General features: G+C 47.5%; 2 protein-coding genes across 5 annotated transcripts in view; one reads left to right on the forward strand and one right to left on the reverse strand.

Moving 5' to 3' along the window:
* eya (eya transcriptional coactivator and phosphatase 2) overlaps positions 1–26,917 on the reverse strand; it is a 134,978-nt gene that overhangs the window by 4,429 nt on the left and 103,632 nt on the right. For all 4 annotated transcript variants that reach the window (XM_089551509.1, XM_089551507.1, XM_089551506.1 and 1 more), the window contains exon 13: positions 930–1,152. In XM_089551509.1, coding sequence (XP_089407635.1) covers positions 930–1,152 — 223 coding nt within the window. The remainder of the gene's footprint in view (positions 1–929; positions 1,153–26,917) is intronic.
* On the forward strand, positions 18,342–19,385 carry LOC149334871 (uncharacterized). Its single transcript, XM_089553588.1, has one exon. It carries the CDS (start codon positions 18,342–18,344, stop codon positions 19,383–19,385), a length of 1,044 nt encoding a protein of 347 aa, XP_089409714.1.

The raw sequence follows: 26,917 nt of genomic DNA on the forward strand, positions 1-26,917 counted from the left end.
CTGTGCTTGTCGGGTCACAGGACCCTGTTCTGCATCGGCGCTCATCCTGTGCACTGGACACCGAACGTCGCGAGGCTGCGGACGGCGTCCATTGCGCAACTTGCGCTGTAAAATGCATTTCTGCAGGCCTAGCGCGGCGGCCACGCGTTCGTAGCGCTTATATCAATTTTACAAAATTTTGGAGACGAATCTGTTGACAATCTGACAATCTGTTGACGCAGAAAAGCAAGGGCAGTTGGTGAGAACCAATGGTAGTGCCTTAATAGTTGGAAGAAAGCTTTTTTTTCTTTTCATAACAACAGACTGGCACAGTCCTAAAGCCCCGAAAATCGCACTGAACTAAATGGTTTCTTCATTTAAAAGAGGACGGAACTCTGTGATTAATAAAAGTGATCTGTGCGGACTCAGGAGCTAATCGTGCCAGTTTTGTTGGCAGTGAAGTAACTTGCATGCTGTCTCCTCCATGCCTGTTTCTTTGCCTGCTTAACGGAAGCAGTTAACCTCCCGATAAAAGTTTCGCTCTGGTAACATGACTCAGCAAATGCGGACCGCCGAGGCATGGTTGCAGCCTAGGCAAAATCTACCTGCTTTCGGCATCATCAGAGGAGAGCTCTCCTAGCTGATCCCTCAGACTAGCGATCTCCTGCGGTATACTGGCCATAGGCGCACCCATTTACAGCCGAGAGATAAACTTTGGTGCATAATGTTTGCAACTCTGTTTACGACCCCCTAATCACTGCAATTATGGGTGTTGTGAGGATGGCATACATGAAGCCAATATGCCCTAAGGAGCGTAGATTCGTTTACGGCAGACTGGATGAGCGCAGAGGGGCTTAGAGTGGAGTGATGAGGAGCAAGGAAGACAGTAGTGATAACTGGGAAGAGGGGAATTTGTCCTGCGCTGGTTCTGCGCACGCGCAGCGGCTCACCTGCTTGGCGGCCGCCTCTTCGTCCTTGCCGTCGCCGACGACCACGTACGTGCACTTCTTGCCGAAGCGGGACACGATGCGCTCGAAGCAGGACTCCTTGCCGATCTTGGTGGCGCTGTACACGCTCTCGATGGGGAACACGCCGCCCAGACCGTAGAGGAGCACCTTGGCCAGCGCCGGAACCAGCTGCGTCGTCGTCACCAGCACGTTGGCGCACGTGGACCTGCGGTCGACAAAGACACTGACACCTCTCTCTGCAGACGCGCCTATCTTCGTTCCTCGCGACAGAAAAAGGCGCTCTGACGACTCCACTGTTTGCTCAGATGCAACTGATAATGGCGTGGCTGCAGGCCAGTTGGTGAGACATAATAATTCCCAGAAGAACCGCATAAAGCACAGGACAGTGGAAGGGAACGGTGATGTTACGGTAAATGTTCAGTTGCTATTACCATTATCGGCGCCTCCTTCTACCGTCCTGTGTTTTTTGAAATCCTTTGAGCTCATTTTCAGATGCTTTTATCGACGGTCAGATGCGCGAGATGGGTTGCGTGTTCTTGTGGTCTCCTTTTAACGCGAAAACAATCATACGGTCGTCAGAGCCGAGCAAAAATCTTGCTTGCGCATCTTGCTTATGCATCGCTCGTTGCCATAGCAACTGTGACACCAAGCGAAAAAATTTGGCCTGGGCCACCGCCGAAATTAGACCTTGCCCGATTTGGACCAAAACCAATGTCCAACAATAACTGATCATGCTCGACACGATGGCGACCTCCAAATTTGGCCCGGGTCATTTCCAGAAATTTGCCCCGGGCGTCCTCCAAATTGGACCTTGGCCGATTTGACCAAAATCGATGTCCAACCATGATTCACCGTGCTCAACACGATGGCGACCTCAAATTTGACCCGGGTCATTTCCGAAAATTTGGTCCGAACGGCCTCCGAACGAGTTCACAGCTTTGAGAGCAGTACCATTTCATTACTATGGTGTCGCTTGTGGCGTCACCATTTACGCCACCGCTCTTTCGCACGTCACACGCCGGTTTAAGCGGAGTTAAACACCGGCTAATTTCTCACCTTCCCCTTTTCTTGTATTATGTCCTTACTGTCTATCGCTGTCATTGTTTTGTTAGCATCAGAGTAGCTGTCCCTTTTAGCGCAGACAGCCTCCTTCTAGGCGTTCCGGACAAGCAAGGCAACCAATATCCTGCTACTGACACCACATTACCAAGAACTTGCATTCTAACTCGCAGCAGCGATCACTCGTTCAAGCAACCCAATGCTGCCCAGGCAAAGGAAAGGCAGAAACGTTCCCTATAGGGAGCCGAAGTGGGCACTTAAATATAGAACTGTCTCTCTCTACGCCTAATCTCTTTCAAATGCTACGTCTTCTGTGCTGTCCCTTTCCTGAACGGCGCACACACACAAGCGGGCAATACAGTTTATTTTGAATCTGTAAGGAAAAAATTGGCAGAGGCTTAGCTTGGTTAAGCCCGGTAAGTTGCGAAAGCAATAGCCCTGGCTGCGCCTGGTTTGGCTGGTCACGTAGAGCGAGCGCCTCCCCCACGGCAGCGGCGCGTGGAGGATTCGCTGGGACCACGGTGTAAGAATATTCTTACACCGTGGCTGGGACGATCGCGACGAGCCGAGTTGGGAGGGCCGCTTTTCCACAGCTGGTATGATGTCACGTACAGCGAGCGCCCCTCGCGGCAGCGACGCGCAGCTGTGGCATGGAGGATTCGCTGGGACCACGGTGTAAGAATATTCTTACACCGTGGCTGGGACGATCGCGACGAGCCGAGTTGGGGCCCCACTTTTCCACAGCAGGTATGACGTCACAGATAGGTCACGCTAAAGGTCAATGGTGGATACTCCGGGACGATGGCCAAGAGCGCAAACCTCAAGCAGTATTGCTTTCGCAATGAAAATACACGTCTACCGGCCAAGCCCATCCGTTTGTGAGGGTATATAAAATAAGCCTGTTTCTAAAGTGGGCATCTTCGGGTCTCGCGGCAGCCCTCATAGGGAACCAGCAGCTTCGTTTACATGAGCCCGGCAGAAACGGGTCGAGTCAGACGTCGCGCTGAATGAGGTCACCCCGACTCGATGTCTGCGTGTTTACATGAACTCGATCTTAGAAAATCGAAGCCGGGAAAACTGCAACGCCGCCCCGCGCCGAGCTTCGCAATGCGAGCCTGCAGTGACAGCCTCCAAGATCGCGGCGCATAACTGCTGTCTCGGAGGCACGACGGCGCAAGAGAAAAGCAGGTTACCATTTAGCTTATCCCCTCGTATTACCTGACTCTCACTCGACATCGTTTACAGCCACTTCGCCGGCCAGGTCGGGCTGAGTCAACCTACCCCTGCAGTCGGGCTGACCCAGCACGGGTCGGGCTGACCCAGCCCGATCAGGCGCTCGCTTTGCCCGATAGTCCGACTGGCGGCTTTGAGCCCGACCGGCCTACTCGACCCGATTTCGTCGAGCTCATGTAAACGCCCAGAGTGATGGTATTTTCATTTAGTTTTTTGCAAGCATCAGTCCTTTAAAGTGTCTAAAATGTACTGAATTCTTACATAACGACTTCATATAGAAAGGAATCAGTCAAACGATATTGAATTGAGACCTTGAAAGCAGTTTAGAGTCACAACACATATGAGAGAAGCACGTGACAAATTGTGTAATTATTCTTTGCCGAAGGTGGGAATTTATGATGTGCACTCTTGGCGTGTTATTGACAATGTGCGGCAATTTTCTTCAATTACATTTCAAATCTATTTCAATTCCTTTGTAATTTTATTCCGATGCCATTCTAATTCTATTCCTGTTCAGTTCTAACTATATTCTATTCTTTCAGCAAAACAGCTAAAGGGCCGAGTTGATAGTGCATATTGAAAGGCAAACAGCGCAAAGACGAAGACAAGAACGGCGCTCAGGACAGAACACAGGACAGCGCACGCCCTGTGTTTCTTCTGCTGCGGTCTTCGTCGTCGCGCTGTTTGACTTTCAACCTATTCTTTTGTAGTTGGTGCACTTGTAGGTACTAGTACTGACTATTACCGGTTAACAGTTCGTATTTTCCCCTCGCCTTTGGTGACGTCACACCGTTTCGACCAAACGCGAGTTTTGTAACGCCGCTACTTTTTGAGCGACGCCGGGTTTTCGTGCAGATATATGGCTCTATCTTACGCAACTTAAGATAGAGCATCCTTAACTTAAGAAGATAGCCAGCTTAAGTTAAGGACAACGCAGAGGAGTACGGAAAGAAAAAATGGCTGAGGCTTAGCTAAGGTTAAGCCTAGTGAGATGCGAAGCATATTGATGGCTAGGCTTGGTAATACATGGCTTTCCTTGGTTGAATACTTGATCATTTTAATACAACCACTAGAAGTGTAGCAAGGATTGCCGTGGCAGCTATATACGGGATCAACGGTGAATTCAATGCAGAGTGTACAACCGCTGCCCCAGCACCGGCTACAACAGCATTCTAGGCGGCATCCCAACACCTGGCCGCCTCGTAAGTGTCCGGAGAGCGAGGCAAGCTCAGCTTTATACCGCTGCTGTAGCGTCACGTCGTCAGCTGCAGCGCCTCTGATGTGGAGCCTCCACCGCCGCGGCCGACCGCGCGAGCCGGCAGCCCATCTCTCCTCTGCTGTGACGTCATGTTGTCACGTGGTCAGCCGCCGCGCCTCTGATGTGGAGCCTCCACCGCCGCGGCCGACCGCGCGAGCCGGCAGCCCATCTCTCCTCTGCTGTGACGTCATGTTGTCACGTGGTGTCACGTGGTCACGCTAAAGGTCAATGGTAGCTCCACTGCCGCGCTCGACGGGCTGTAGTGTAGCTCTAGTAATATGCTTCGCATAAAAAAATATGATAGGTGTGGGCATGAGGCAGCAACAGCTATGCGGATACACCAAAACTTCTGCTTTCTAATGCAGATATTACTGGCCTGCTGATCCACCTGTGCTGCAGCAGATTTCATCTCACCGATCCCGCCGGATCTACGACGCATGCGCAGTACATCGCTACCGACCATAGAGTTTCTTACTATTACCTAGAGGGAAAGCTGGCGGCGCTGCACTTCGGCCACCATGGACGCTCAATGCATCATGGGACGGTGAGCGACTTGTTTTTCGGGAACACGGAGTGGCACTACTAAAATGTTTCATTCCGAAAACGCTGTTCGTGTGTGCGCAGACAACTTTCGCGCTAGGCAGTGTTCAAAAGCCATAGTAGTGAAAACGCAACGACACACGACGCCAATAAAAGGTTTCACTTTTCCGAAATGCCATTAAAAGCTTCTTAAAGTATCTAAGCAACAACATTTTTTTGGAAAACATATTTACTTTTAAAAATCCGCCTGTTAATCACGAAATATTAGTTTTGTAGTGTTCATTACTTGGCCAATAGGAAAGCTAGCCATCTCTTATATTGGGCAAAATTTGCATTTGCATGCTTCTCTGCTCGTTTGTTGCAATTTACAGACGGGATATTGAATGTTAGAACATTCGTAGTTATCGAACTGCTTTATTTTTCTATTATTTTTTGGCCAAAAGTTGTAGCTCTGCAGTCGGTAGCTCACCGCCCCATGATGCTTTGAGCGCCATGGTGGCTGGAGTGGTCACGAGGGATCTCCATGCAAACTCCCATAGACGGGCTGCCAGCTTTCCCTCTAGGTAATAGTAAGAAACTCTATGCTGCCGACAGATGAGCGTTGTCCAGTTGCGACGCTTTCTACAGCATCACCGACGACGGATGAGCGATGCCCGGCGCTACCCTTACAAAAAAAAGTTTTAGACAGTCTATACAGTGTCTATAGGCTTGTCTATAAAGTCTGTAGACTGTCTATAGACAAATCCAAGAGAACAGCCTATAGGCAATACAAATGACATAGACAACCTATAGACAATCTATAGATTGATGGCCATGCACTTTTAGTAGACTTTTGTCGATAGACAGTCTATAGACTGTGAATAGACAAAAAGCAATATCTATAGGAAGTCAGCAGAGTCAAAAAGAAGTCTATAGACTGTCTACAGACCATTTTTATAAGGGTACCACCCGAAGCGTGTCGGTTCACGCTGCCCTCGTCCTTGACGCAAGCCCCATCGACGGAAGCATCATGTCCCCGGAGCATGTCTAGCCACGTACTGAACGCCTGGTTCCTCAGTGGGCATGAGAGAGCAGCAGCAGCTATGCGGACGCGCCAGAACCTCTGCTCTCTCATGCAGGTTGGTCCGAGTCTCTCCTTGTTCTGTCAACGCACAAACAATGCAAACCTGCCGTTCTTTCCACGCCCAGATGTTTTGTTTAGCTCTGGTACTGAATGTCTACATGGGTTGAAGTTGCTTCTATTGGGGGCGGGGTATCGAACTAAACCCCGGGCCTCCCAAGGATGATCCTAGCAAGAGTCATAACGACGTTGTCGCTTTACTGAAAGCACTGAATAGTAAAATGGACAAAATCACTCAGAAGTCCAGTCCCAGATTAGCGAAATAAAGGGAAATGCAAATAAATCTCGAACAGCGAATGAGCCATTTTCATGACCGACTAACGGCTGTGGAAGCTAATATTGCTGCTTCACAATCCTACTTTGAAAATGATATTCCCATGGAGTGTCGGACGCTATTCACACCGAAACGACCGCCCTTAATATACGTTTAGACGAACTCGAAGACAGATCAAGGCGTGAAAACTTGCTGTTCTGCGTTTTTTTTTTTCGATCAGCAGTCGGAATCATGAGCAGAATCTGAAAAAAACAAAGTTCGCGACGCTATTTTATCATCATTAAACATGCAGCTAGGTCCCAGGCAGCACAACAACATTGGCCGAACGTCGCGCGAGTGTTGGCAAAACTTGGCACGAACATCGGTCCTACACTGGCATTTGGGCCGAGCGCTACCACTTCACACATTGGCCTTACTTTCATGCCAGTTTTGGGCCAACGCTCGGCCGATCAAGCGGCCAACGCAGTCCCGATGTTCGTTCTGCAGCATGGACCAGCAAAGGTCTCATACTGGCATCCAACTTTCAAACATTGGTAGCCCACTTTCAAACATTGGTAGCCAGCTTTCGAATAATGGTTTCCAGCTTTCGAATATTGGCATCCAGCTTTCGAATAATGGTTTCCAGCTTTCGAATAATGGTTTCCAGCTTTCGAATAATGGCATCCAGCTTTCGAACGCTGGCACATGCAATTAACCCACTCGCCAATGACCGGCACTGTGGATGGATGTACATACATACCATTCTACCTAGCAAATATTCATAAATGAGGTTGCGAAAGAATTCCAGAAAAAATACCCGTTTATTGCTTTGAGTTACAAGAATCACGCTTCTAGCGCACACAGGATGGTTTGCGCTACCACCAGCCACCGTGGGGAGTAAAGAAAGGGGCCCAAGAGCATGGTGGCAGAGGCTGTGGGAAAACAATTTATTTTCAAGTTTGGTGCGTGCCGATCAGGTTGGACAAAGCATCTCGGCAAGCTGCTGCGGCACGGCTAAGGCATCCATAAAGCGCTCAACGGAGCTGTCCTCCAGTGAACTGATCAGTCATATCCAAAGTAATCGTTGCACTCCACTTGCAAGGGGACTGCTGGACTGCATTCAAAGAAATTCCTCGTCCAGTTCTTGCACGATGGCCTCACGAAGCGCCAAGCCTGCAAAGAGATGCATGATGTCATGGTAAGTTGAATTATGGCCATCACAGAACAAAAACAAAAATGATTAAATAACACCGAATTCTGTGAAACACAGTCATCGTGAAGACACTAGCAACATATTTTACAGGATAATTTTTAATTTATTCTTAAGAACCAGCACCACATTAGTTGCACAAAGTGGAATTTAATTTACTAAACTTCCCTTATACCAAATGGTTTAATTTAGTTTAATGCGTCGTGTCGCACTCCCAGTAAATATATTCAATGCGAGATAAGCAAATTAATGTGATATTGAAAACAGATTAATGTATTATTTTGTTTTAATATAACTCGTATCTCTAAATTGCGAGGTAATTTTTTATTCCAGTAAACATGCACAGGTTGTAGCGTCTCTTCCACATGGACGTCAAAACAACATTTTTGATTAGTTTTATTTAATGAGGTTAAAAATGCGGCTTGCGATTTTTGACGAAATACGCTGAACGCAAGGAACTCAGGGCACCTTTGTTTTACCTTAGTTGCTTCGCATGCATGCTATAGTTGGATTCGAAAGTGCAACTTGAAAACCACACAAAAATACTAGTCTTATAGTCCAGAGTAATGCCCTCTTTCATTGCGAGAGAACTTGGGCAAAAGCTTTAACCAGTAATTGCGGATTTTCTATTGAGTCTGCAAGAGTAGAAGGCAAAAAGAAACACTACGGAAGTATTACACATATGCTTACCAACTAGTCTGCAGTGGAAAATTAATTAAGCGGTTCTGATTTCCGTCGTGCATAAGCGGTAAAGGACATATTCCCGAATGCATCCTATCTCAAGTCATATGAGTTCAAACCCGCTGTTAGCCAAAGTAGTGAATCTTTAGTGAGTTCATCTCACCAAAGACGAAAAATTAAATTCTCACCATTCGGCCACAATTCCACTGCGCACGAAGTCAAGCAAGCCATTTCGCAATGAGAGTGGGTACACAGAAGTCTTCCTCGTGCTTTTTGGCTCGCTCTCTTCTCCTGCCTAAAAAATAAAGGCGCATGTAGTCAAAACAACATTTACTACAAAAACCACTTTAACTTCCAGACGTATATCAAGGTAAAAGAGTTTTAGTACTTACAAAAGATCTTGCAGGCGGTACGAACAGCGTCGGAGCTCTCCTAATATATGAGTGTGGCTTTTCGCGTGCACACACTATGAACGGTGCTAGCTCGAGTGTGCATGCATTTTCGTCGCGTTGGTTGTGCACGTGGTTGAGCTCCGCCGTGCAGTCAAGAATGTCTTATTGTGATGAGTCGCGCGGTTCCAAGACGAGCAGTGGAGACGATGGTGTGTGTGTGTGGGGGGGGGGGGGTTGCTGGAGGGGAGAGAGTAATTTTACTTTACACAGGTTTTGTGGTTCCGAGAAAAGTCCTCGAGCTGAAAGGTGGAGACAGGGAGGTGGAGGAACAGCGAAGCGCGTAGCTGCGTGCGAGGGAAAACAGGTTTGAGAAAGTGACAACCAAAAAGAAAAAATAGCGCTTCGCGGGGTGGGGGGTTAGCCCGCTCCCTGGAAAAGGGCACGGCCGGGAGAACAGGTGGGGAGATATTGGACTTGAAGACTTGAAAGAGAGAGGGAAAGAGGCCAAAACACGTGAAAAGGGTTTGGAATTTTTGGTGAATGAGTCACATGGGCACAGGCAGTACAGAAAGCAATATCTACAAGAGAGAAGTGGATGGGAAACACGGAAGCGTCAAAGTATTGCTACAAAGCTGCAGCAAAAGCCTGAAAATTTTGAAGTGAAAAACTTGGAGCTTCAAGATGCATTTCGCCAAAACGACTTGAGACACTCGCGTATTTTGTAGGGCCGTATGATGTGGCTTCTGTTAGTTCAAGATAGCTTAAAATGTTACCACATAACAAAAATATAAAGCAAAAAAAATATCCAAGCAGAATGCGCGCTCTTTCATAGTTTCATGTACCGTACATGCGCCAAACAAGCTAGGTTAACATGCGTCTAACACCAGTTGTCAGTCCATTTATTCAGTGGTCGTCGAAGAATCCTCAAATTGTTTGTTGGGGTGGAAGTTTCGCGCAAAAAAAAAAAACAAAAACAAACAAAGGCATGTTGAATTGTGGTTCGCAACTACTTTCGATGGTTTTCATCAATAAAGGTGATGTTCGAAAGAAAAAAAAAACCTGCGAGTAAATATGCAAAGACGTGAGCAAGAGCTATATAGCCCCCAATGCAAATTACGCAACAGAAGAATAAAATGGTCAAAAACAACAATTTCCAACACAACGATTTGCAGAAAAGGAAGGAAATAGCAAATCAGAAAACACGGGAAAGGCGCGATCACAGGGCAAGACGTAGGGAAGCGTAGGAATCGCTTAGCACGTGTCCGCGTGCGTTTATGAAGCACCCGCCTAATATTTCACGAGCGCAACGCATAATTCGAAATTACGAGGCGACTGCTTCGTTTCTGGACGTTGCCAAAACTGAGCACAATTTCGGTTTAGCAAATGCGCTTGCGCTAATCTATTACGTTTGTATCGCGATCTCCCTGAAGCAGACACCAGCTGCGTACTGCGGCAGTGAATTCCTAGAGCGAATAAAGAAAAAGTGATTTTTTTATTCCAAAAATTTCATCAAATGAAACTTATTTGATTTTTGTTGAAGGCACCTGTTGACAATTTTTGTTGAAGGCGTGTCGGGTGTAATCAGAACGTTAATTCTGATCAACAGGACTTCGATCGCAATTCTTCTAAACGTATTATTGCTGCTCACTGCGCAACCAGAGTGCAGCTTTTCCAACGGAATCATGGGTAGCTTTGCTCACAAACTGCAAAAGTGTTCGGTTAAAATATAATAATAAATAAAACCAAATCTTTGAACTCGCATGTTTTAGCGCGTTCGAAAATTATGAACTGCCGATATGGTACTCGACAATAAAAATAATTTTGAACCCATTTTAATGGATGACACAATGTTTACCAACGTTTGCCAGTATACTTTGAACACTGGATAAGCGGTGGCAATCCTAGGCCAATATAGCCAGCTCCCGGAAATGGCATAGCCAATTCTGGCAAAGAGTGGAACAACACTGGCTAACATGGCCCATGATAGCCAGGATTCGATGATGGCACAGCCAGCAATGGCAAACAGTGGGGCAATCCTGGCTAACCTGGCCCATGATAGCCAGGATCTAATTATGGCTCAGCCAATACTGGTAAAGCGTTGGACAACCAGGGCCATTGTTGGATGTGTTAAGGAGTGGCACAACCAATATCGGATGCTCACTGGCAACTCTGGGCCTAGTTAGGGCCACGCTTTGCCAGTGGATTTCCAATATTGGCCCGCTGCCGTAATGGTTTATTGGGATTTAACGTCCCAAAGCAACTCAGGCTATGAGGGACGCCGTAGTGGAGGACTCCGGAAATTTCGACCACCTGGGGTTCTTTAACGTGCACTGACATGGCACAACACACGGGCCTCTAGAATTTAGCCTTCATCGTAATTCGGCCGCCGCAGCTGGGATCGAACCCGCGTCTTTCGGGTCAGCAGCCGAGCGCCGTAACCACTGAGCCACCGCGGTGGGGTCCCAGGCAGCACAACAACATTGGCCGAACGTCGCGCAAGTGTTGGCAAAACTTGGCACGAACATCGGTCCTACACTGGCATTTGGGCCGAGCGCTACCACTTCACACATTGGCCTTACTTTCATGCCAGTTTTGGGCCAACGCTCGGCCGATCAAGCGGCCAACGCAGTCCCGATGTTCGTTCTGCAGCATGGACCAGCAAAGGTCTCATACTGGCATCCAACTTTCAAACATTGGTAGCCAAGTTTCAAACATTGGTAGCCAGCTTTCGAATAATGGTTTCCAGCTTTCGAATATTGGCATCCAGCTTTCGAATAATGGTTTCCAGCTTTCGAATAATGGCATCCAGCTTTCGAACGCTGGCACATGCAATTAACCCACTCGCCAATGACCGGCACTGTGGATAGATGTACATACATAACATTCTACCTAGCAAATATTCATAAATGAGGGTGCGAAAGAATTCCAGAAAAAAGACCCGTTTATTGCTTTGAGTTACAAGAATCACGCTTCTAGCGCACACAGGATGGTTTGCGCTACCACCAGCCACCCTGGGGAGTAAAGAAAAGGGGCCCAAGAGCATGGTGGCAGAGGCTGTGGGAAAACAATTTATTTTCAAGTTTGGTGAGTGCCGATCAGGTTGGACAAAGCATCTCGGCAAGCTGCTGCGGCACGGCTAAGGCATCCAAAAAGCGCTCAACGGAGCTGTCCTCCAGTGAACTGATCAGTCATATCCGAAGTAATCGTTGCACTCCACTTGCAAGGGGGCTGCTGGACTGCCTTCAAACAAATTCCTCGTCCAGTTCTTGCACGATGGCCTCACGAAGTGCCAAGCCTGCAAAGAGATGCATGATGTCATGGTAAGTTGAATTATGGCCATCACAGAACAAAAACAAACATAACAAAGATAACACCGAATTTTGTGAAACACAGTAATCGTGAAGACACTAGCAACATATTTTACAGGATAATTTTTAATTTATTCTTAAGAACCAGCCCCACATTAGTTGCACAAAGTGGAATTTAATTTACTAAACTTCCCTTACACCAAATGGTTTAATTTAGTTTAATGCGTCGTGTCGCACTCCCAGTAAATATACTCAATGCGAGATAAGGAAATTAATGTGATATTGAAAACAGGTTAATGTATTATTTTGTTTTAATATCATAACTTGTGTCTCTAAATTGCGAGGTAATTTTTTATTCCAGTAAATATGCACAGGTTGTAGCGTCTCTTCCACATGGACGTCAAAACAACATTTTTGATTAGTTTTATTTAATGGGGTCAAAAATGCGGCTTGCGACTTTTGACGAAATACGCTGAACGCAAGGAACTCAGGGCACCTTTGTTTTACCTTAGTTGCTTCGCATGCATGCTATAGTTGGATTCGAAACTGCAACTTGAAAACCACACAAAAATACTAGTCTGATAGTCCAGAGTAATGCCCTTTTTCATTGCGAGAGAACTTGGGCAAAAGCTTTAACCAGCAATTGCGGATTTTCTATTGAGTCTGCAAGAGTAGAAGGCAAAAAGAAACACTACGGAAGTATTACACATATCCTTACCAACTAGTCTGCAGTGGAAAATTAATTAAGCGGTTCTGATTTCCGTCGTGCATAAGCGGTAAAGGACATATTCCCGAATGCATCCTATCTCAATTCATATGAGTTCAAACCCGCTGTTAGCCAAAATAGTGAATCTTTAGTGAGTTCATCTCACCAAAGACGAAAAATTAAATTCTCACCATTCGGCCACAATTCCACTGCGCACGACGTCAAGCAAGCCATTTCGCAATGAGAGTGGGTACACAGAAGTCGTCCTCGTGCTTTTTGGCTCGCTCTCTTCTCCTGCCGAAAAAATAAAGGCGCATGTAGTCAAAGCAACATTTACTACAAAAACCACTTTAACTTCCAGACGTATATCAAGATAAAAGAGTTTTAGTACTTACAAAAGATCTTGCAGGCGGTACGAACAGCGTCGGAGCTCTCCTAATATATGAGTGTGGCTTTTCGCGTGCGCAGACTATGAACGGTGCTAGCTCGAGTGTGCATGCATTTTCGTCGCGTTGGTTTGCACGTGGTTGAGCTCCGCCGTGCAGTCAAGACGCGGTTCCAAGACGAGCAGTGGAGACGATGGTGTGGGGGGGTGGGGGGTTGGCTGGAGGGGAGAGAGGAATTTTCCTTTACACAGGTTTTGCGGTTCCGAGAAAAGTCCTCGAGCTGAAAGGTGGAGACAGGGAGGTGGAGGAACAGCGAAGTGCGTAGCTGCACGCGAGGGAAAACCGGTTTGAGAAAGTGACAACCAGAAAGAAAAAATAGCGCTTCGCGGGGTGGGGGGTTAGCCCGCTCCCTGGAAAAGGGCACGGCCGGGAGAACAGGTGGGGAGATATTGGACTTGAAGACTTGAAAGAGAAAGGGAAAGAGGCCAAAACACGTGAAAAGGGTTTGGAATTTTTGGAGAATGAGTCACATGGTCACAGGCAGTACAGAAAGGAATATCTACAAGAGAGAAGTGGATGGGAAACACGGAAGCGTCAAAGTATTGCTACAAAGCTGCAGCAAAAGCCTGAAAATTTTGAAGTGAAAAACTTGGAGCTTCAAGATGCATTTCGCCAAAACGACTTGAGACACTCGCGTATTTTGTGGGGCCGTATGATGTGGCTTCTGTTAGTTCAAGATAGCTTAAAATGTTACCACATAATAACAAAAATATAAAGCAAAAAAAAATATCCAAGCAGAATGCGCGCTCTTTCATAGTTTCATGTACCGTACATGCGCCAAACAAGCTAGGTTAACATGCGTCTAACGCCAGTTGTCAGTCCATTTATTCAGTGGTCGTCGAAGAATCCTCAAATTGTTTGTTGGTGTGGAAGTTTCGCGCAAAAAAGCAAAAACAAACAAAGGCATGTTGAATTGTGGTTCGCAACTACTTTCGACGGTTTTCATCAATAAAGGTCATGTTCGAAAGAAAAAAAAAAACTTGCGAGTAAATATGCAAGGACGTGAGCAAGAGCTATATTGCCCCCAATGCAAATTACGCAACAGAAGAATAAAATGGTCAAAAACAACAATTTCCAACACAACGATTTGCAGAAAAGGAAGGAAATAGCAAATCAGAAAACACGGGAAAGGCGCAATCACAGGGCACGACGTAGGGAAGCGTAGGAATCGCTTAGCACGTGTCCGCGTGCGTTTATGAAGCACCCGCCTAATATTTCACGAGCGCAACGCATAATTCAAAATTACGAGGCGGCTGCTTCGTTTCTGGACGTTGCCAAAACTGAGCACAATTTCGGTTTAGCGAATGCACTTGCGCTAATCTATTACGTTTGTATCGCGATCTCCCCGAAGCAGACACCAGCTGCGCACTGCGGCAGTGAATTCCTAGAGCGAATAAACAAAAGTGATTTTTTATTCCAAAAATTTAATAAAATGAAACTTATTTGATTTTTGTTGAAGGCACCTGTTCACAATTTTTGTTGAAGGCGTCTCGGGTGTAATCAGAACGTTAATTCTGATACAGGACTTCGATCGCAATTCTAAACGTATTATTGCTGCTCACTGCGCAACCAGAGTGCAGTTTTTCCAACGGAATCATGGGTAGCTTTGCTCACAAACTGCAAAAGTGTTCGCTTAAAATATAATAATAAATAAAACCAAATCTTTGAACTCGCATGTTTTAGCGCGTTCGAAAATTATGAACTGCCGATATGGTACTCGACAATAAAATTAATTTTGAACCCATTTTAATGGATGACACAATGTTTACCAACGTTTGCCAGTATACTTTGAACACTGGATAAGCGGTGGTAATCCTAGGCCAATATAGCCAGCTCCCGGAAATGGCATAGCCAATTCTGGCAAAGAGTGGAACAACACTGGCTAACATGGCCCATGATAGCCATGATTCGATGATGGCACAGCCAGCAATGGCAAACAGTGGGGCAATCCTGGCTAACCTGGCCCATGATAGCCAGGATCTAATGAGGGCTCAGCCAATACTGGTAAAGCGACGGACAACCAGGGCCATTGTTGGATGTGCTAAGGAGTGGCACAACCAATATCGGATGCTCACTGGCAACTCTGGGCCTAGTTAGGGCCACGCTTTGCCAGTGGATTTCCAATATTGGCCCGCCGTCGTGTGCTACCTGGGGTGTAGCTTTGTAGCTTGGTAATGAGGCCATTACCCGAGAGCATAGTTTGGACAGGTTTGTTCTACACAACTGTCGTCCGGTGATACGGTGATAGCCAAGTTCTCCACTTTCAAAATCAAAGCCAATTTTTCCGATAGATCAAAACTAAAATAGTGAGGCGTCAGCGTTTGCGAAGACTACTGTCTGGATACTCGCACATTACGAAAAAAAACTATATGATTTTGGTATATCCAGCGGTCAGCAGTTCTCAGTTCGGTACAACAAGCTGTTCATCAACAAAAAATTCTTTATCTACCTCCCTTCGACGGACAGTGTCTGTGAATGTGATAATCCTAGTGATACGTCTGCACATGTCAGTGCTGCCAAGTCTGCATCTCCTGAAAACGACTCACCTTTATCTTAGCAATCAAACTGTGCTCGTGATTCTGCAAGGGAAGTTCGTTTTCTCTTTTCAAACATTCGAAGTCTAGTGAACAAACGTGAGGACCTGTGCTAACGCGAAGATTTCTAACAACGAACTTTTCAGCTGCGAAAAGTACTTTTAACATATCGATATGATCATGCTCTTAGATCTGGCGGAGGTGTCCTAATTGCCATTGCAGACCATATTCTGAGTTTTCATAATCATATTGGCTCCTCCTTAGAAATGGTGTGCGCACATGGTTTTATGCACATGCTACCGCCCCCCTAACTGCCCCTTCCTCATTTTGCACCGATCTTCACGATATATTAAATAATACGGTCGTTAGGTTCCCAAATTCACCTATATTCACCTATATAAGAACAAGAAAGAATAAAGAGGCAGCAAAATTGTACAGTTACAAAACAAGCAGAAAGATGCAGTACAAGACTCCATTATTAGAAGCATCAATCACTGAGCAGGTAGAATACAATGCAAAGGCACAAAGCGTTTGATGCACTTAATGAAGTATTTGAAGATATCTTCTCGCGACTGCAGTCTGTTTCCCTGCCTGTTATCGATTACATGAATTTTTCTCCAATGGACACTGTACTTATTCACTCGGACGGTGTGCAGAACTTAATTAGGAACTTAAAGCTGTCTTCGCCCTCGGGCATAGACGGTATTAATTCGATGTTTTCGAAGATTACCGATGTGTACTCGTCCATAATCCTTTCTAAACTGTTTGCACTATCTTTGCATTCTTCAATGTTACCAAACGATTCGAAGGTGGGCAAGGTGGTATCGTTATTCAAGTCCGGTGACGCGCTTTCACCGACTAACTATTGACCAATTTCCTTTATTAGCGTTCCATAAAAAATCTTCGAACATATAATCTATTCCAACCTGGTTAACTTTCTTGAAAATAACTCATTCTTTACGCCACATCACCATGGGTTTCGCAAATATTTTTCATGTGAGTGACACTCATATATTTCACTGATGACCTTCTCGCTGCCATAGAATCTGGATCCTACATCGACTGCACATTTCTAGATTTCTCCAAAGCGTCTGATCTTGTTAACCACCAATTACTTTAAGCTTACCAGGCTTAACACTGATCCCAATAATTTAGCATGGATCGAAAATTTTCTTCTCAACAGAACACAGTTTGTATATGCCAATAACTCTGATTCTTCTCCCTCTCCAGTTTACTCCTGCGTGCCTCAAAGTTCTGCGCTGGGACCATTACTTTTCCTTGTCAACATTAATAACTTGCCTGAATACTTTAACTCTTAATTAGAATGTTCGCTGATGAGTGCATAACTTACAGAACGATTTCTTCTATCTCTGGCTACGCCTAACTTCAGTCCGACAGTAACAGTATAACAGTGTAACACCTGTAATATGCGCCTTAACCTTGATAAGTGCAAAGCAATTCGAATTTCCCGGAACGCGCCTCCTTTTTCCACTGACCTTTTTGAGTACCAGATCGAAGGTCTTTCCCTAGAACACGTAACATCTTACAAGAACCTAGGTGTTTACATTGACTACAATCTGTTCTGGCAAACACATAAAAAATTCATTTGCAGCGATGACAATTGCATCCTTGGATATTTAAAGCGAAATTTAACTATGACACCATCCTCCTTAAAACTATTACTCTATTTATAATCACTCGTACGCCCAAGACTGGAATATGCATGCTCGGTGTGGGATCCTGGTAAAGAATGTTACACTCAAAAGTTGGAGTCTGTGTAGAATCGCTGTGCAAGATTCATATTTCGCAACTACTCTCGTTTATTCAGTGCATCAAATATGAAATTACTTTGAACCTTCCACTTCTTTCCTTACGAAGAAAAGTGGCTTGCGCTTATCTCTATTTGACAAAATTTATCATCACAATCGCCATCTAAAAGAAGAGCTTCTCTCTGAACCTGAATACATTTCTTCCCGTGGAGACCACCCTCATAAAGTGGGCATATCGTTTTGTCGCATGAACACTCATTTTCACTCATTTATTCCAAACACAAGCAGTGAATGGAACCACCTGCCCACCTCAATTGCCACAATTACCGACTCTGTTTTCTTCAGATCTGCTCTTGAAGAACATGTTTACTCCCAGTAATCTGCGGTTAGCCACGTTATTGTAATTGTTCCTATTTTTTTCTCTGTATTTTTCTGTATTACCGCAATTCCTCTGCTTATATATATATATATATATTGACACCGTCCATTCATCGTCGTCGTTCTACTAGACCCACGAGAGCGCGGAATGCGCGCGCGAGCTGGCCTTAGGAAGAAGCCGAAGTGTCTGGCTGCGAATGCTCCGCTTTTGGGACCGCTACTGACGTCCGCTGCAGTCGCCTACTTTGAAGTGTCCAACCGAGCCGGACGTACCGTACCACCCGTGACATCTGGTGGAGGTGCGGGGTAACGCATTCCATGCCTCGGACTCCCCCAGCAAGCAGGGATTCAAGTCCTCGAGGGTAATCTGCCATCGAGGTGACGCCTGTACACCACGGTAGCCGCCGGCTCCAAGGCCTTCAACCCGAGTTTGGGCTTCTGGAGTCTCGCTCAACACAAGCGGTTCGTTCAGCGCCATCGTCGACGACCGTCCAGCCCGAAATAGGCATGGAGACGACGATTAGTTCACCTTCTGTTGTGCTGCAGCAGCCTCGGGAGCCACCGATCTTCCAAGGTTCTCCAGGCGAAGACCCGGAAGACTGGCTGGAGAAATTTGAACGCGTAGCCCGGTACAACAGATGGGCGGAAGACTCGAAGCTTCAACACGTGTTCTTTTCGCTGGAGGGCGCAGCTCGTACGTGGTTCGAGAACCGGGAGTCGTCCATAACGACATGGAACGTATTTAAAGACCAGTTCCTGAAGGATTTCACTACGGTGATTCGAAGAGAACGGGCCGATCTGCTCCTTCAGTCCCGAACCCAGCTACCAAATGAAAGCATACTGGTATACTTCGAAGAGATGGCAAAGTTATTTCGTCGAGCTGACCCGGACATGACAGAGCAGAAGAAACTCCGGTACCTTATGCGAGGTGTCAAGGAGCAAATCTTTGCCGGACTGGTTCGCAATCCACCGAGCACGGTCGCAGAGTTTCTGTCGGAGGCAACCACCATGGAAAAGACACTCGATATGCGGTTGCGGCAATACGAGCGTCAGCCTTTGGCCATGACTGCGGTAGCCACGGACATCAGTAACACCCACATGCTTCGCGAAACCGTACGAGCTATCGTTCGCGAGGAGCTCCAGAAGCTGTTCCCGGCTACGCCGCCTGCGCCAACGGTTTCTGCTCTATCCGAGGTTATTCGGGAAGAGGTGCAGCAGGCGCTTACAACACCAGCTCCCTTCCAGCCGTCCACAGCCCCACCGCGAATGACATACGCCGCTGTTGCTCGTCGCGCACAACCGCCGCCGAGTCGTCTTCAGGAAACCCCGGCCTCTTTTCGGCCGCCACCACCTGCTCGTCCTGCTCCATCGTATCCCCGTAAAAGTGACATCTGGAGCACTCCCAACTACCGTCCTCTCTGCTATCACCGCGGTGAGCCGGGTCACCTGGCCGAATCTGCCGGTGGGAGGCGCAGGTCGCCATCTCCACGTCGTCGGTCTTACGGTGACTTTCCTCGGGGAAGGTCGCCAAGCCCCCGCCAGGAAAACTAAAAGCAGCAACCTTTGAGGGGGAGGTTGCTCACCGACGAAATGTAACAGACCCTCCTACGCCGCAACTAGGTGGCCACCCGATGCCACGACCGAATGCCGTCCAACACCGTGAACCGCCGACTCTACGTGAATGCCACCTGACGTATCGAAATGAACCCGCACCGCACCGCAGCCGTGACCGAACACCGCGCCGTACCTCTCACACGACGTCTACGACAGCAAACCTGAGCATTTCCCTCGACGGAACAGACGTCACTGCACTCGTCGACACAGGGGCGGATTACTCTATCCTCAGTGGAACTTTCGCCGCCACTCTGAAAAAGGTCACCACTCCGTGGATGGGCCCACAGATTCGTACAGCCGGGGGTCACTTAGTTACACCGACCGGGACTTGCACATCAAGAGTAGCAGTTCAAGGCGCAACCTACCTGGCAACGTTCGTTATACTTGAACATTGTTCACGTGACGTCATTCTCGGGATGGATTTCTTGACCGAGAATGGAGCGGTCATCGACCTCCAGTCAAAGGCCGTGTGTTTCTCCACAGAGAATGCAATACACAGAGATCCAGACCATCCGACCGCACTTTGCATCCTGGATGACCACGTCACCATCCCACCTCGTTCGAGTATTATGGTTTCTGTCGGCGCCAAGACTGTGCGGAATTTCGAAGGCGTCGCGGAAGGCAACCAGATCTTGCTTTTTGCCAGGAGCCTTGCTGTCGCCAGAGGAGTCGTTAGTCTCGTCGACGGAGAAACAGAAGTGCTGATAACCAATTTCGGTGGTGCACACCAACATCTGAACGTGGGAACCGTTGTGGCTTACGTTGATGCCATCGCCCATGTCAGCAGCACACCCAGTATTTCCACAATGTCGTTGTCGCAACAGCAGAGCCCAGTCACTGGTTTCACGTTCGACGTCAATCCAGCACTCTCCCCGACGCAGCAACAACAAGTTAAAGATCTTCTTCTGCGCTACGGCGACACCTTCTCGGTATCATCGCGTGTTGGACGAACTCACCTAACGAAGCATCGCATTATTACGGACGATAACGTGCACCCTCTCCGACAGTCCCCCTACCGAGTGTCTCCCGCTGAACACGACGCTATTGGCCGCCAAGTGAAAGAAATGCTCCGCGACGACGTAATTCGTCCTTCCCGGAGTCCCTGGGCAGCGCCAGTCGTCCTTGTGAAGAAGAAAGACGGAACATTGCGGTTCTGTGTAGACTACCGTCGCTTAAACAAAATCACCAAAAAGGATGTCTATCCTCTCCCCCGGATCGACGACGCTCTGGATCGCCTTTGTAGCGCGAAATACTTTTCTTCGATGGACCTCAAGTCAGGTTACTGGCAAATTGAGGTCGATGAGCGGGACCGTGAAAAAACAGCTTTTATTACTCCAGATGGCCTGTACGAATTTACGGCCATGCCCTTTGGACTGTGCTCTGCACCGGCAACTTTCCAACGCCTTATGGATACCGTCCTTGCCGATTTAAAATGGCAGACGTGTCTCGTCTATCTTGACGATGTTGTCGTCTTCGCCCCGACTTTCCAGGAGCATCTTCACCGCCTCGAATTGGTCCTACAAGCAATAAGGTCTTCTGGACTCACGCTCAAAAATGAGAAATGCCACTTTGCATATACAGAGCTGAAGTTCTTAGGGCACGTTGTGAATCAAGCCGGTGTTCAGCCTGATCCTGAAAAAACAACAGCTATTGCCCATTTTCCGCCGCCGCAAGACCTGAAAGCTGTCCGCCGTTTTCTTGGATTGTGCGCGTATTACCGTCGCTTCGTGAAAGATTTTGCTCGCATTGCCGAGCCGCTGACGCGCCTAACACGGTCGGACACACCTTTCAGATGGGAAGCAGCGCAAGAAAATGCATTCCGCAGCCTTCAAAGCCTCCTGCAGGCGCCTCCCGTTCTGGCTCACTTCGACGTCAACGCCGACACGGAGCTCCATACTGATGCCAGCAACATCGGCTTAGGTGCTGTCCTGGTCCAGATCCAAGCGGGTCAAGAACGGGTCATCGCTTACGCAAGTCGATGTTTGTCACCAGCCGAATCAAACTATTCCGCTACCGAGAAAGAATGCCTTGCCATTGTATGGGCCACTTCGAAATTCCGACCGTACCTTTACGGCAAAAATTTTAAGGTGGTGACCGATCATCATGCCTTATGCTGGCTCGCAAGCCTTAAAGACCCGTCCGCTCGCCTCGTCCGATGGAGTCTGCGGCTCCAGGAATACGACATGACTGTCGTGTACAAATCCGGGCGCAAGCACTCTGACGCCGATTGTCTGTCCCGCGCCCCAGTAGATCCTTCTACAGACGCCTGTAATGATGACGACATCTTACTGAGTGCTCTCAGCGCCTCCTGCCTCGCTGACCAACAATGCGCCGACCTCGAACTTCGAGATGTAATGGAATTTCTCAACGGCAGCAACACGACCGCACCACGCGCTTTCAGGCGCGTGTTGCCATCTTTATGCATCCGCAATGGTCTTCTGGTCAAGAAAAATTTCGCACCAAACAATACGCAATACCTAATCGTCGTACCGGCTAGCCTGCGCAATGAAATCCTCCAGGCCTCCCATGACGAACCCACTTCTGGACATTTGGGCATAGCCCGTACGCTAGCCCGAATCCAAGAGAATTACTACTGGCCTCGCCTCCGTGCTGATGTCACTCACTACGTCAGAACGTGCCGAGCCTGTCAGCGTCGCAAGGTACCGTCAACCAAACAAGCTGGGTTCTTGATGCCCATTAGACCACCTACAAGGCCCTTCCAACAAATAGGAATGGACATGCTGGGTCCGTTCCCACGTTCGAACTCTGGCAACAAATGGATAATTGTCGCGACGGACTACCTTACCCGCTATGCAGAAACGTCAGCTCTACCCAGCGGCACCGCTTTAGAAGTCGCCAAGTTCTTCGTGCATCAGATCGTACTTCGCCATGGGGCACCTGAAGTGCTGATCACTGACAGAGGCCCTGCGTTCATGGCTGAGCTGCTGCAGGAGATCTTGGTTTACAGTCATACCGACCACCGCCGAACAACGTCGTACCACCCTCAAACGAACGGGTTGACTGAAAGACTGAACCGAACCCTTTCTGACATGATTTCTATGTACGTCGATATTGAACACAAAACGTGGGACGAAGTGCTTCCTTATGTCACCTTCGCCTACAATACGGCCATGCAAGAAACAACGCAGATGTCCCCATTCCACCTCGTCTACGGTCGTGCAGTGACGACGATGCTCGACGCAATGTTACCACATCTGGACGACTCTAGCCTTCACACTGATACCTACACGTTCCTGGAACGCGCCGAAGTTGCTCGCCAACTGGCCAAAGTTCGAATTCAGGACCAACAACTTCGAGATGCAGATCGCTACAATCGGCGCCGTCATGACGTCCATTATGCGCCCGGCGACCGTGTGTGGGTGTGGTTCCCCATTCGGCGACGAGGACTGAGCGAAAAACTCCTCCATCGCTACTTCGGACCATACCGCGTGGTCAGGTCATTGGGCGACCTCAACTACGAGGTCATTCCCGATGGATTTCGGAAGTCCCGACGGTCTCCGTGCCCTGAAGTGGTTCACGTGGTCCGCCTGAAGCCTTATCACGAGCGGTAGCCTCGCCCACTAGTCCCGATCATTCCTTCCGACCTCTCCACTCACTCCCAGCATCGGGACGATGCTTCTTTTTGCCGGGGAGTAATGACACCGTCCATTCATCGTCGTCGTTCTACTAGACCCACGAGAGCGCGGAATGCGCGCGCGAGCTGGCCTTAGGAAGAAGCCGAAGTGTCTGGCTGCGAATGCTCCGCTTTTGGGACCGCTACTGACGTCCGCTTCAGTCGCCTACTTTGAAGTGTCCAACCGAGCCGGACGTACCGTACCACCCGTGACAATATATATATATATATATATATATATATATATATATATATATATATATATATATATATATATATATATATATATATATATAAGATGCGAAATTGAGAAACGCTTCGTTTATTGGGAGTCGACGTTTCGGACAGAGCCTGTCCTTTTTCAAGACTGAGGTTACATGGTTCTTGCTTCTCTTCTTAAAGGGTCTTCATCTGTACAGGTGTTCGACACCTGAGCCAAAACAAGCCGACGCTGCAGAAGGAAGAACGGCTCAGGGAAGAGAAAAAAAAGAAAAAATTAACAAAAAATACACAAACGGGACAGGGGGTGGGGAGGGCAAATGTCGTCGCCCGCCACCCACGTATGCGGTCGCGGGGAGAAAAGAAAAAAGGAAAAAAGGGGAGGAAAAAAGGAAGAGCGGGAGGGGAATATGGACAGAGAACTGAGTCCTAACACAGCGGACAGCTAGTAAAGTGTATAGAGACAAACAGTGGCCGACGCACAGCATAGATTTGAGATGCACTCAAATGTTGTCCACATAAACGAGTAAACAAGATACAATGGAGCAAAAGGGCGGGGGAAAAAAAAAAGAAAGACTTCCGCCATGTGCAACTTCTTTGGCAGGATGAGTCAAGGCGGGCAGAGTGGAATTTAACGAGACACACGTGGAGTGTACCTGCACACACCCACACAGGCAACAAAAAAAGGAAAAGAAAAGGCTGGAAACGGAGGCGACTTTGGGGAAGAATCGTCGCGTGGGGCCACTATGAATGGCGGGGGTGCTTAAGTTCTTTGACGGCGCCGCTCTTGTCAAGATGGTCGAACGGGGGAAGGTAAGAACGCTGTGGGCAATGAGGCCATCGGTGTAAGCGTATGGGAGAAAGCTTGCGAGGCCTGTCAGGCCGGAACTCAAAGGTCAGTACTGGATTTGAGGGGGCGTATTGACGACAAAGCGCCCAGGTTCTCATTAATGCCTTGGGCAATTGTTCCAAACTTATAAATAAAGTACGACTCGCGTTGCTCCCGTTCCCGGGTGTTGTTGAACCCACCCTGTAAGACTGTTAATTTAAGTGCTTCAAATGGGTGTTTTTTGTCATTAATGTGTTTTGACAAGGAGAGGTTAGGTAGAGATAGGGCATGAGCGCGGTGGTTATTAAAGCGAAATCGTAGAGGGTTAACCGTCTGCCCAATGTACTGCATACTCACACACCACATTCTAGGAGGTAGATAACGTTGGAGGAGTCACAATTAAAGTCGCCATTGATTTTCTATTTAAAGCCTGAGGCTGTGCTTATCGCACAGCTGGTTGTTTGCATATGTTTGCAGACGTGGCATCTACTTTTGGCGCAGGGTCGGCAACCCAACCCAAGGTGGTTATGTGTTTTGAGTGTACGAGAATGTTTTGAATGTTTTTCGGTCGTCTGTAGACTACGTGAGGGGGAATAGTGAAAATTTTTGCGAGGCGCTCGCTTTGTTCGAGAATGTTGAAATGTTTTTTAAGGATTTTGTTTACGTTGGGGGGATTACCTATGTAGGTGAGTACCAAGTTTGCCCGGTGATCTGTTTCTTCGCTGCGTCGACGTCCATCTAGTATTTCATCTCGGTTAAGTTTAGATGCCCTTTCAATTGCATCGTCGACAATGGCGGTGGAGAGAAATTCCAATCGCATGCGAGAGGTCCTCACCAAGCAAAGATATCCCCCCGCCATTGTCGACGATGCAATTGAAAGGGCATCTAAACTCAACCGAGATGAAATACTAGATGGACGTCGACGCAGCGAAGAAACAGATCACCGGGCAAACTTGGTACTCACCTACACAGGTAATCCCCCCAACGTAAACAAAATCCTTAAAAAACATTTCAACATTCTCGAACAAAGCGAGCGCCTCGCAAAAATGTTCACTATTCCCCCTCACGTAGTCTACAGACGACCGAAAAACATTCAAAACATTCTCGTACACTCAAAAACACATAACCACCTTGGGTTGGGTTGCCGACCCTGCGCCAAAAGTAGATGTCACGTCTGCAAACATATGCAAACAACCAGCTGTGCGATAAGCACAGCCTCAGGCTTTAAATGGAAAATCAATGGCGACTTTAATTGTGACTCTTCCAACGTTATCTACCTCCTAGAATGTGGTGTGTGCAGTATGCAGTACATTGGGCAGACGGTTAACCCTCTACGATTTCGCTTTAATAACCACCGCGCTCATGCCCTATCTCTACCTAACCTCCCCTTGTCAAAATACATTAATGACAAAAAACACCCATTTGAAGCACTTAAATTAACAGTCTTACAGGGTGGGTTCAACAACACCCGGGAACGGGAGCAACGCGAGTCGTACTTTATTTATAAGTTTGGAACAATTGCCCAAGGCATTAATGAGAACCTGGGCGCTTTGTCTTCAATACGCCCCCTCAAATCCAGTACTGACCTTTGAGTTCCGGCCTGACAGGCCTCGCAAGCTTTCTCCCATACGCTTACACCGATGGCCTCATTGCCCACAGCGTTCTTACCTTCCCCCGTTCGACCATCTTGACAAGAGCGGCGCCGTCAAAGAACTTAAGCACCCCCGCCATTCATAGTGGCCCCACGCGACGATTCTTCCCCAAAGTCGCCTCCGTTTCCAGCCTTTTCTTTTCCTTTTTTTGTTGCCTGTGTGGGTGTGTGCAGGTACACTCCACGTGTGTCTCGTTAAATTCCACTCTGCCCGCCTTGACTCATCCTGCCAAAGAAGTTGCACATGGCGGAAGTCTTTCTTTTTTTTTCCCCCGCCCTTTTGCTCCATTGTATCTTGTTTACTCGTTTATGTGGACAACATTTGAGTGCATCTCAAATCTATGCTGTGCGTCGGCCACTGTTTGTCTCTATACACTTTACTAGCTGTCCGCTGTGTTAGGACTCAGTTCTCTGTCCATATTCCCCTCCCGCTCTTCCTTTTTTTTTCCTCCCCTTTTTTCCTTTTTTCTTTTCTCCCCGCGACCGCATACGTGGGTGGCGGGCGACGACATTTACCCTCCCCACCCCCTGTCCCGTTTGTGTATTTTTTGTTAATTTTTTCTTTTTTTTCTCTTCCCTGAGCCGTTCTTCCTTCTGCAGCGTCGGCTTGTTTTGTCTCAGGTGTCGAACACCTGTACAGATGAAGACCCTTTAAGAAGAGAAGCAAGAACCATGTAACCTCAGTCTTGAAAAAGGACAGGCTCTGTCCGAAACGTCGACTCCCAATAAACGAAGCGTTTCTCAATTTCGCATCTTATTTTAAACTAGCAACCAAGTACGTTTACCTTATTGTGCTATATATATATATATATATATATATATATATATATATATATATATATATATATATATATATATTCATGCGTTCCGCACCCTTCTGTAATATCTCCAGAGGACCTGAAGGCATAGAAATAAATTAATTCGTAAATAAGCGTTAAGAGACCGGAAGCGGGCGGAGTGGGTGAGGGAACAAACGTGGGTTAATGACATCCCAGTTGAAATCAAGAGGAAAAAATGGCTTGGGCAGGGTATGTAATGAGAAGGCAAGGTAACCGCTGGAGTAAATTCCGAGAGAAGGCAAGCGCAGCAGGTGGCGGCAGAAAGTTAGGTGGGCGGACGAGATTAAGAAGTTAGCG

Source organism: Amblyomma mixtum, chromosome 7 (genome assembly GCF_055824585.1).
Source record: "Amblyomma mixtum isolate Tamu chromosome 7, ASM5582458v1, whole genome shotgun sequence".
In the NCBI taxonomy this organism is placed as follows: Eukaryota; Metazoa; Arthropoda; class Arachnida; order Ixodida; family Ixodidae; genus Amblyomma; species Amblyomma mixtum.

What these genes read in the sequence shown, in the direction of transcription:
- LOC149334871 (XM_089553588.1), top strand. Translation starts at nt 18,342, where the DNA reads ATGGAGACGACGATTAGTTCACCTTCTGTTGTGCTGCAGCAGCCTCGG.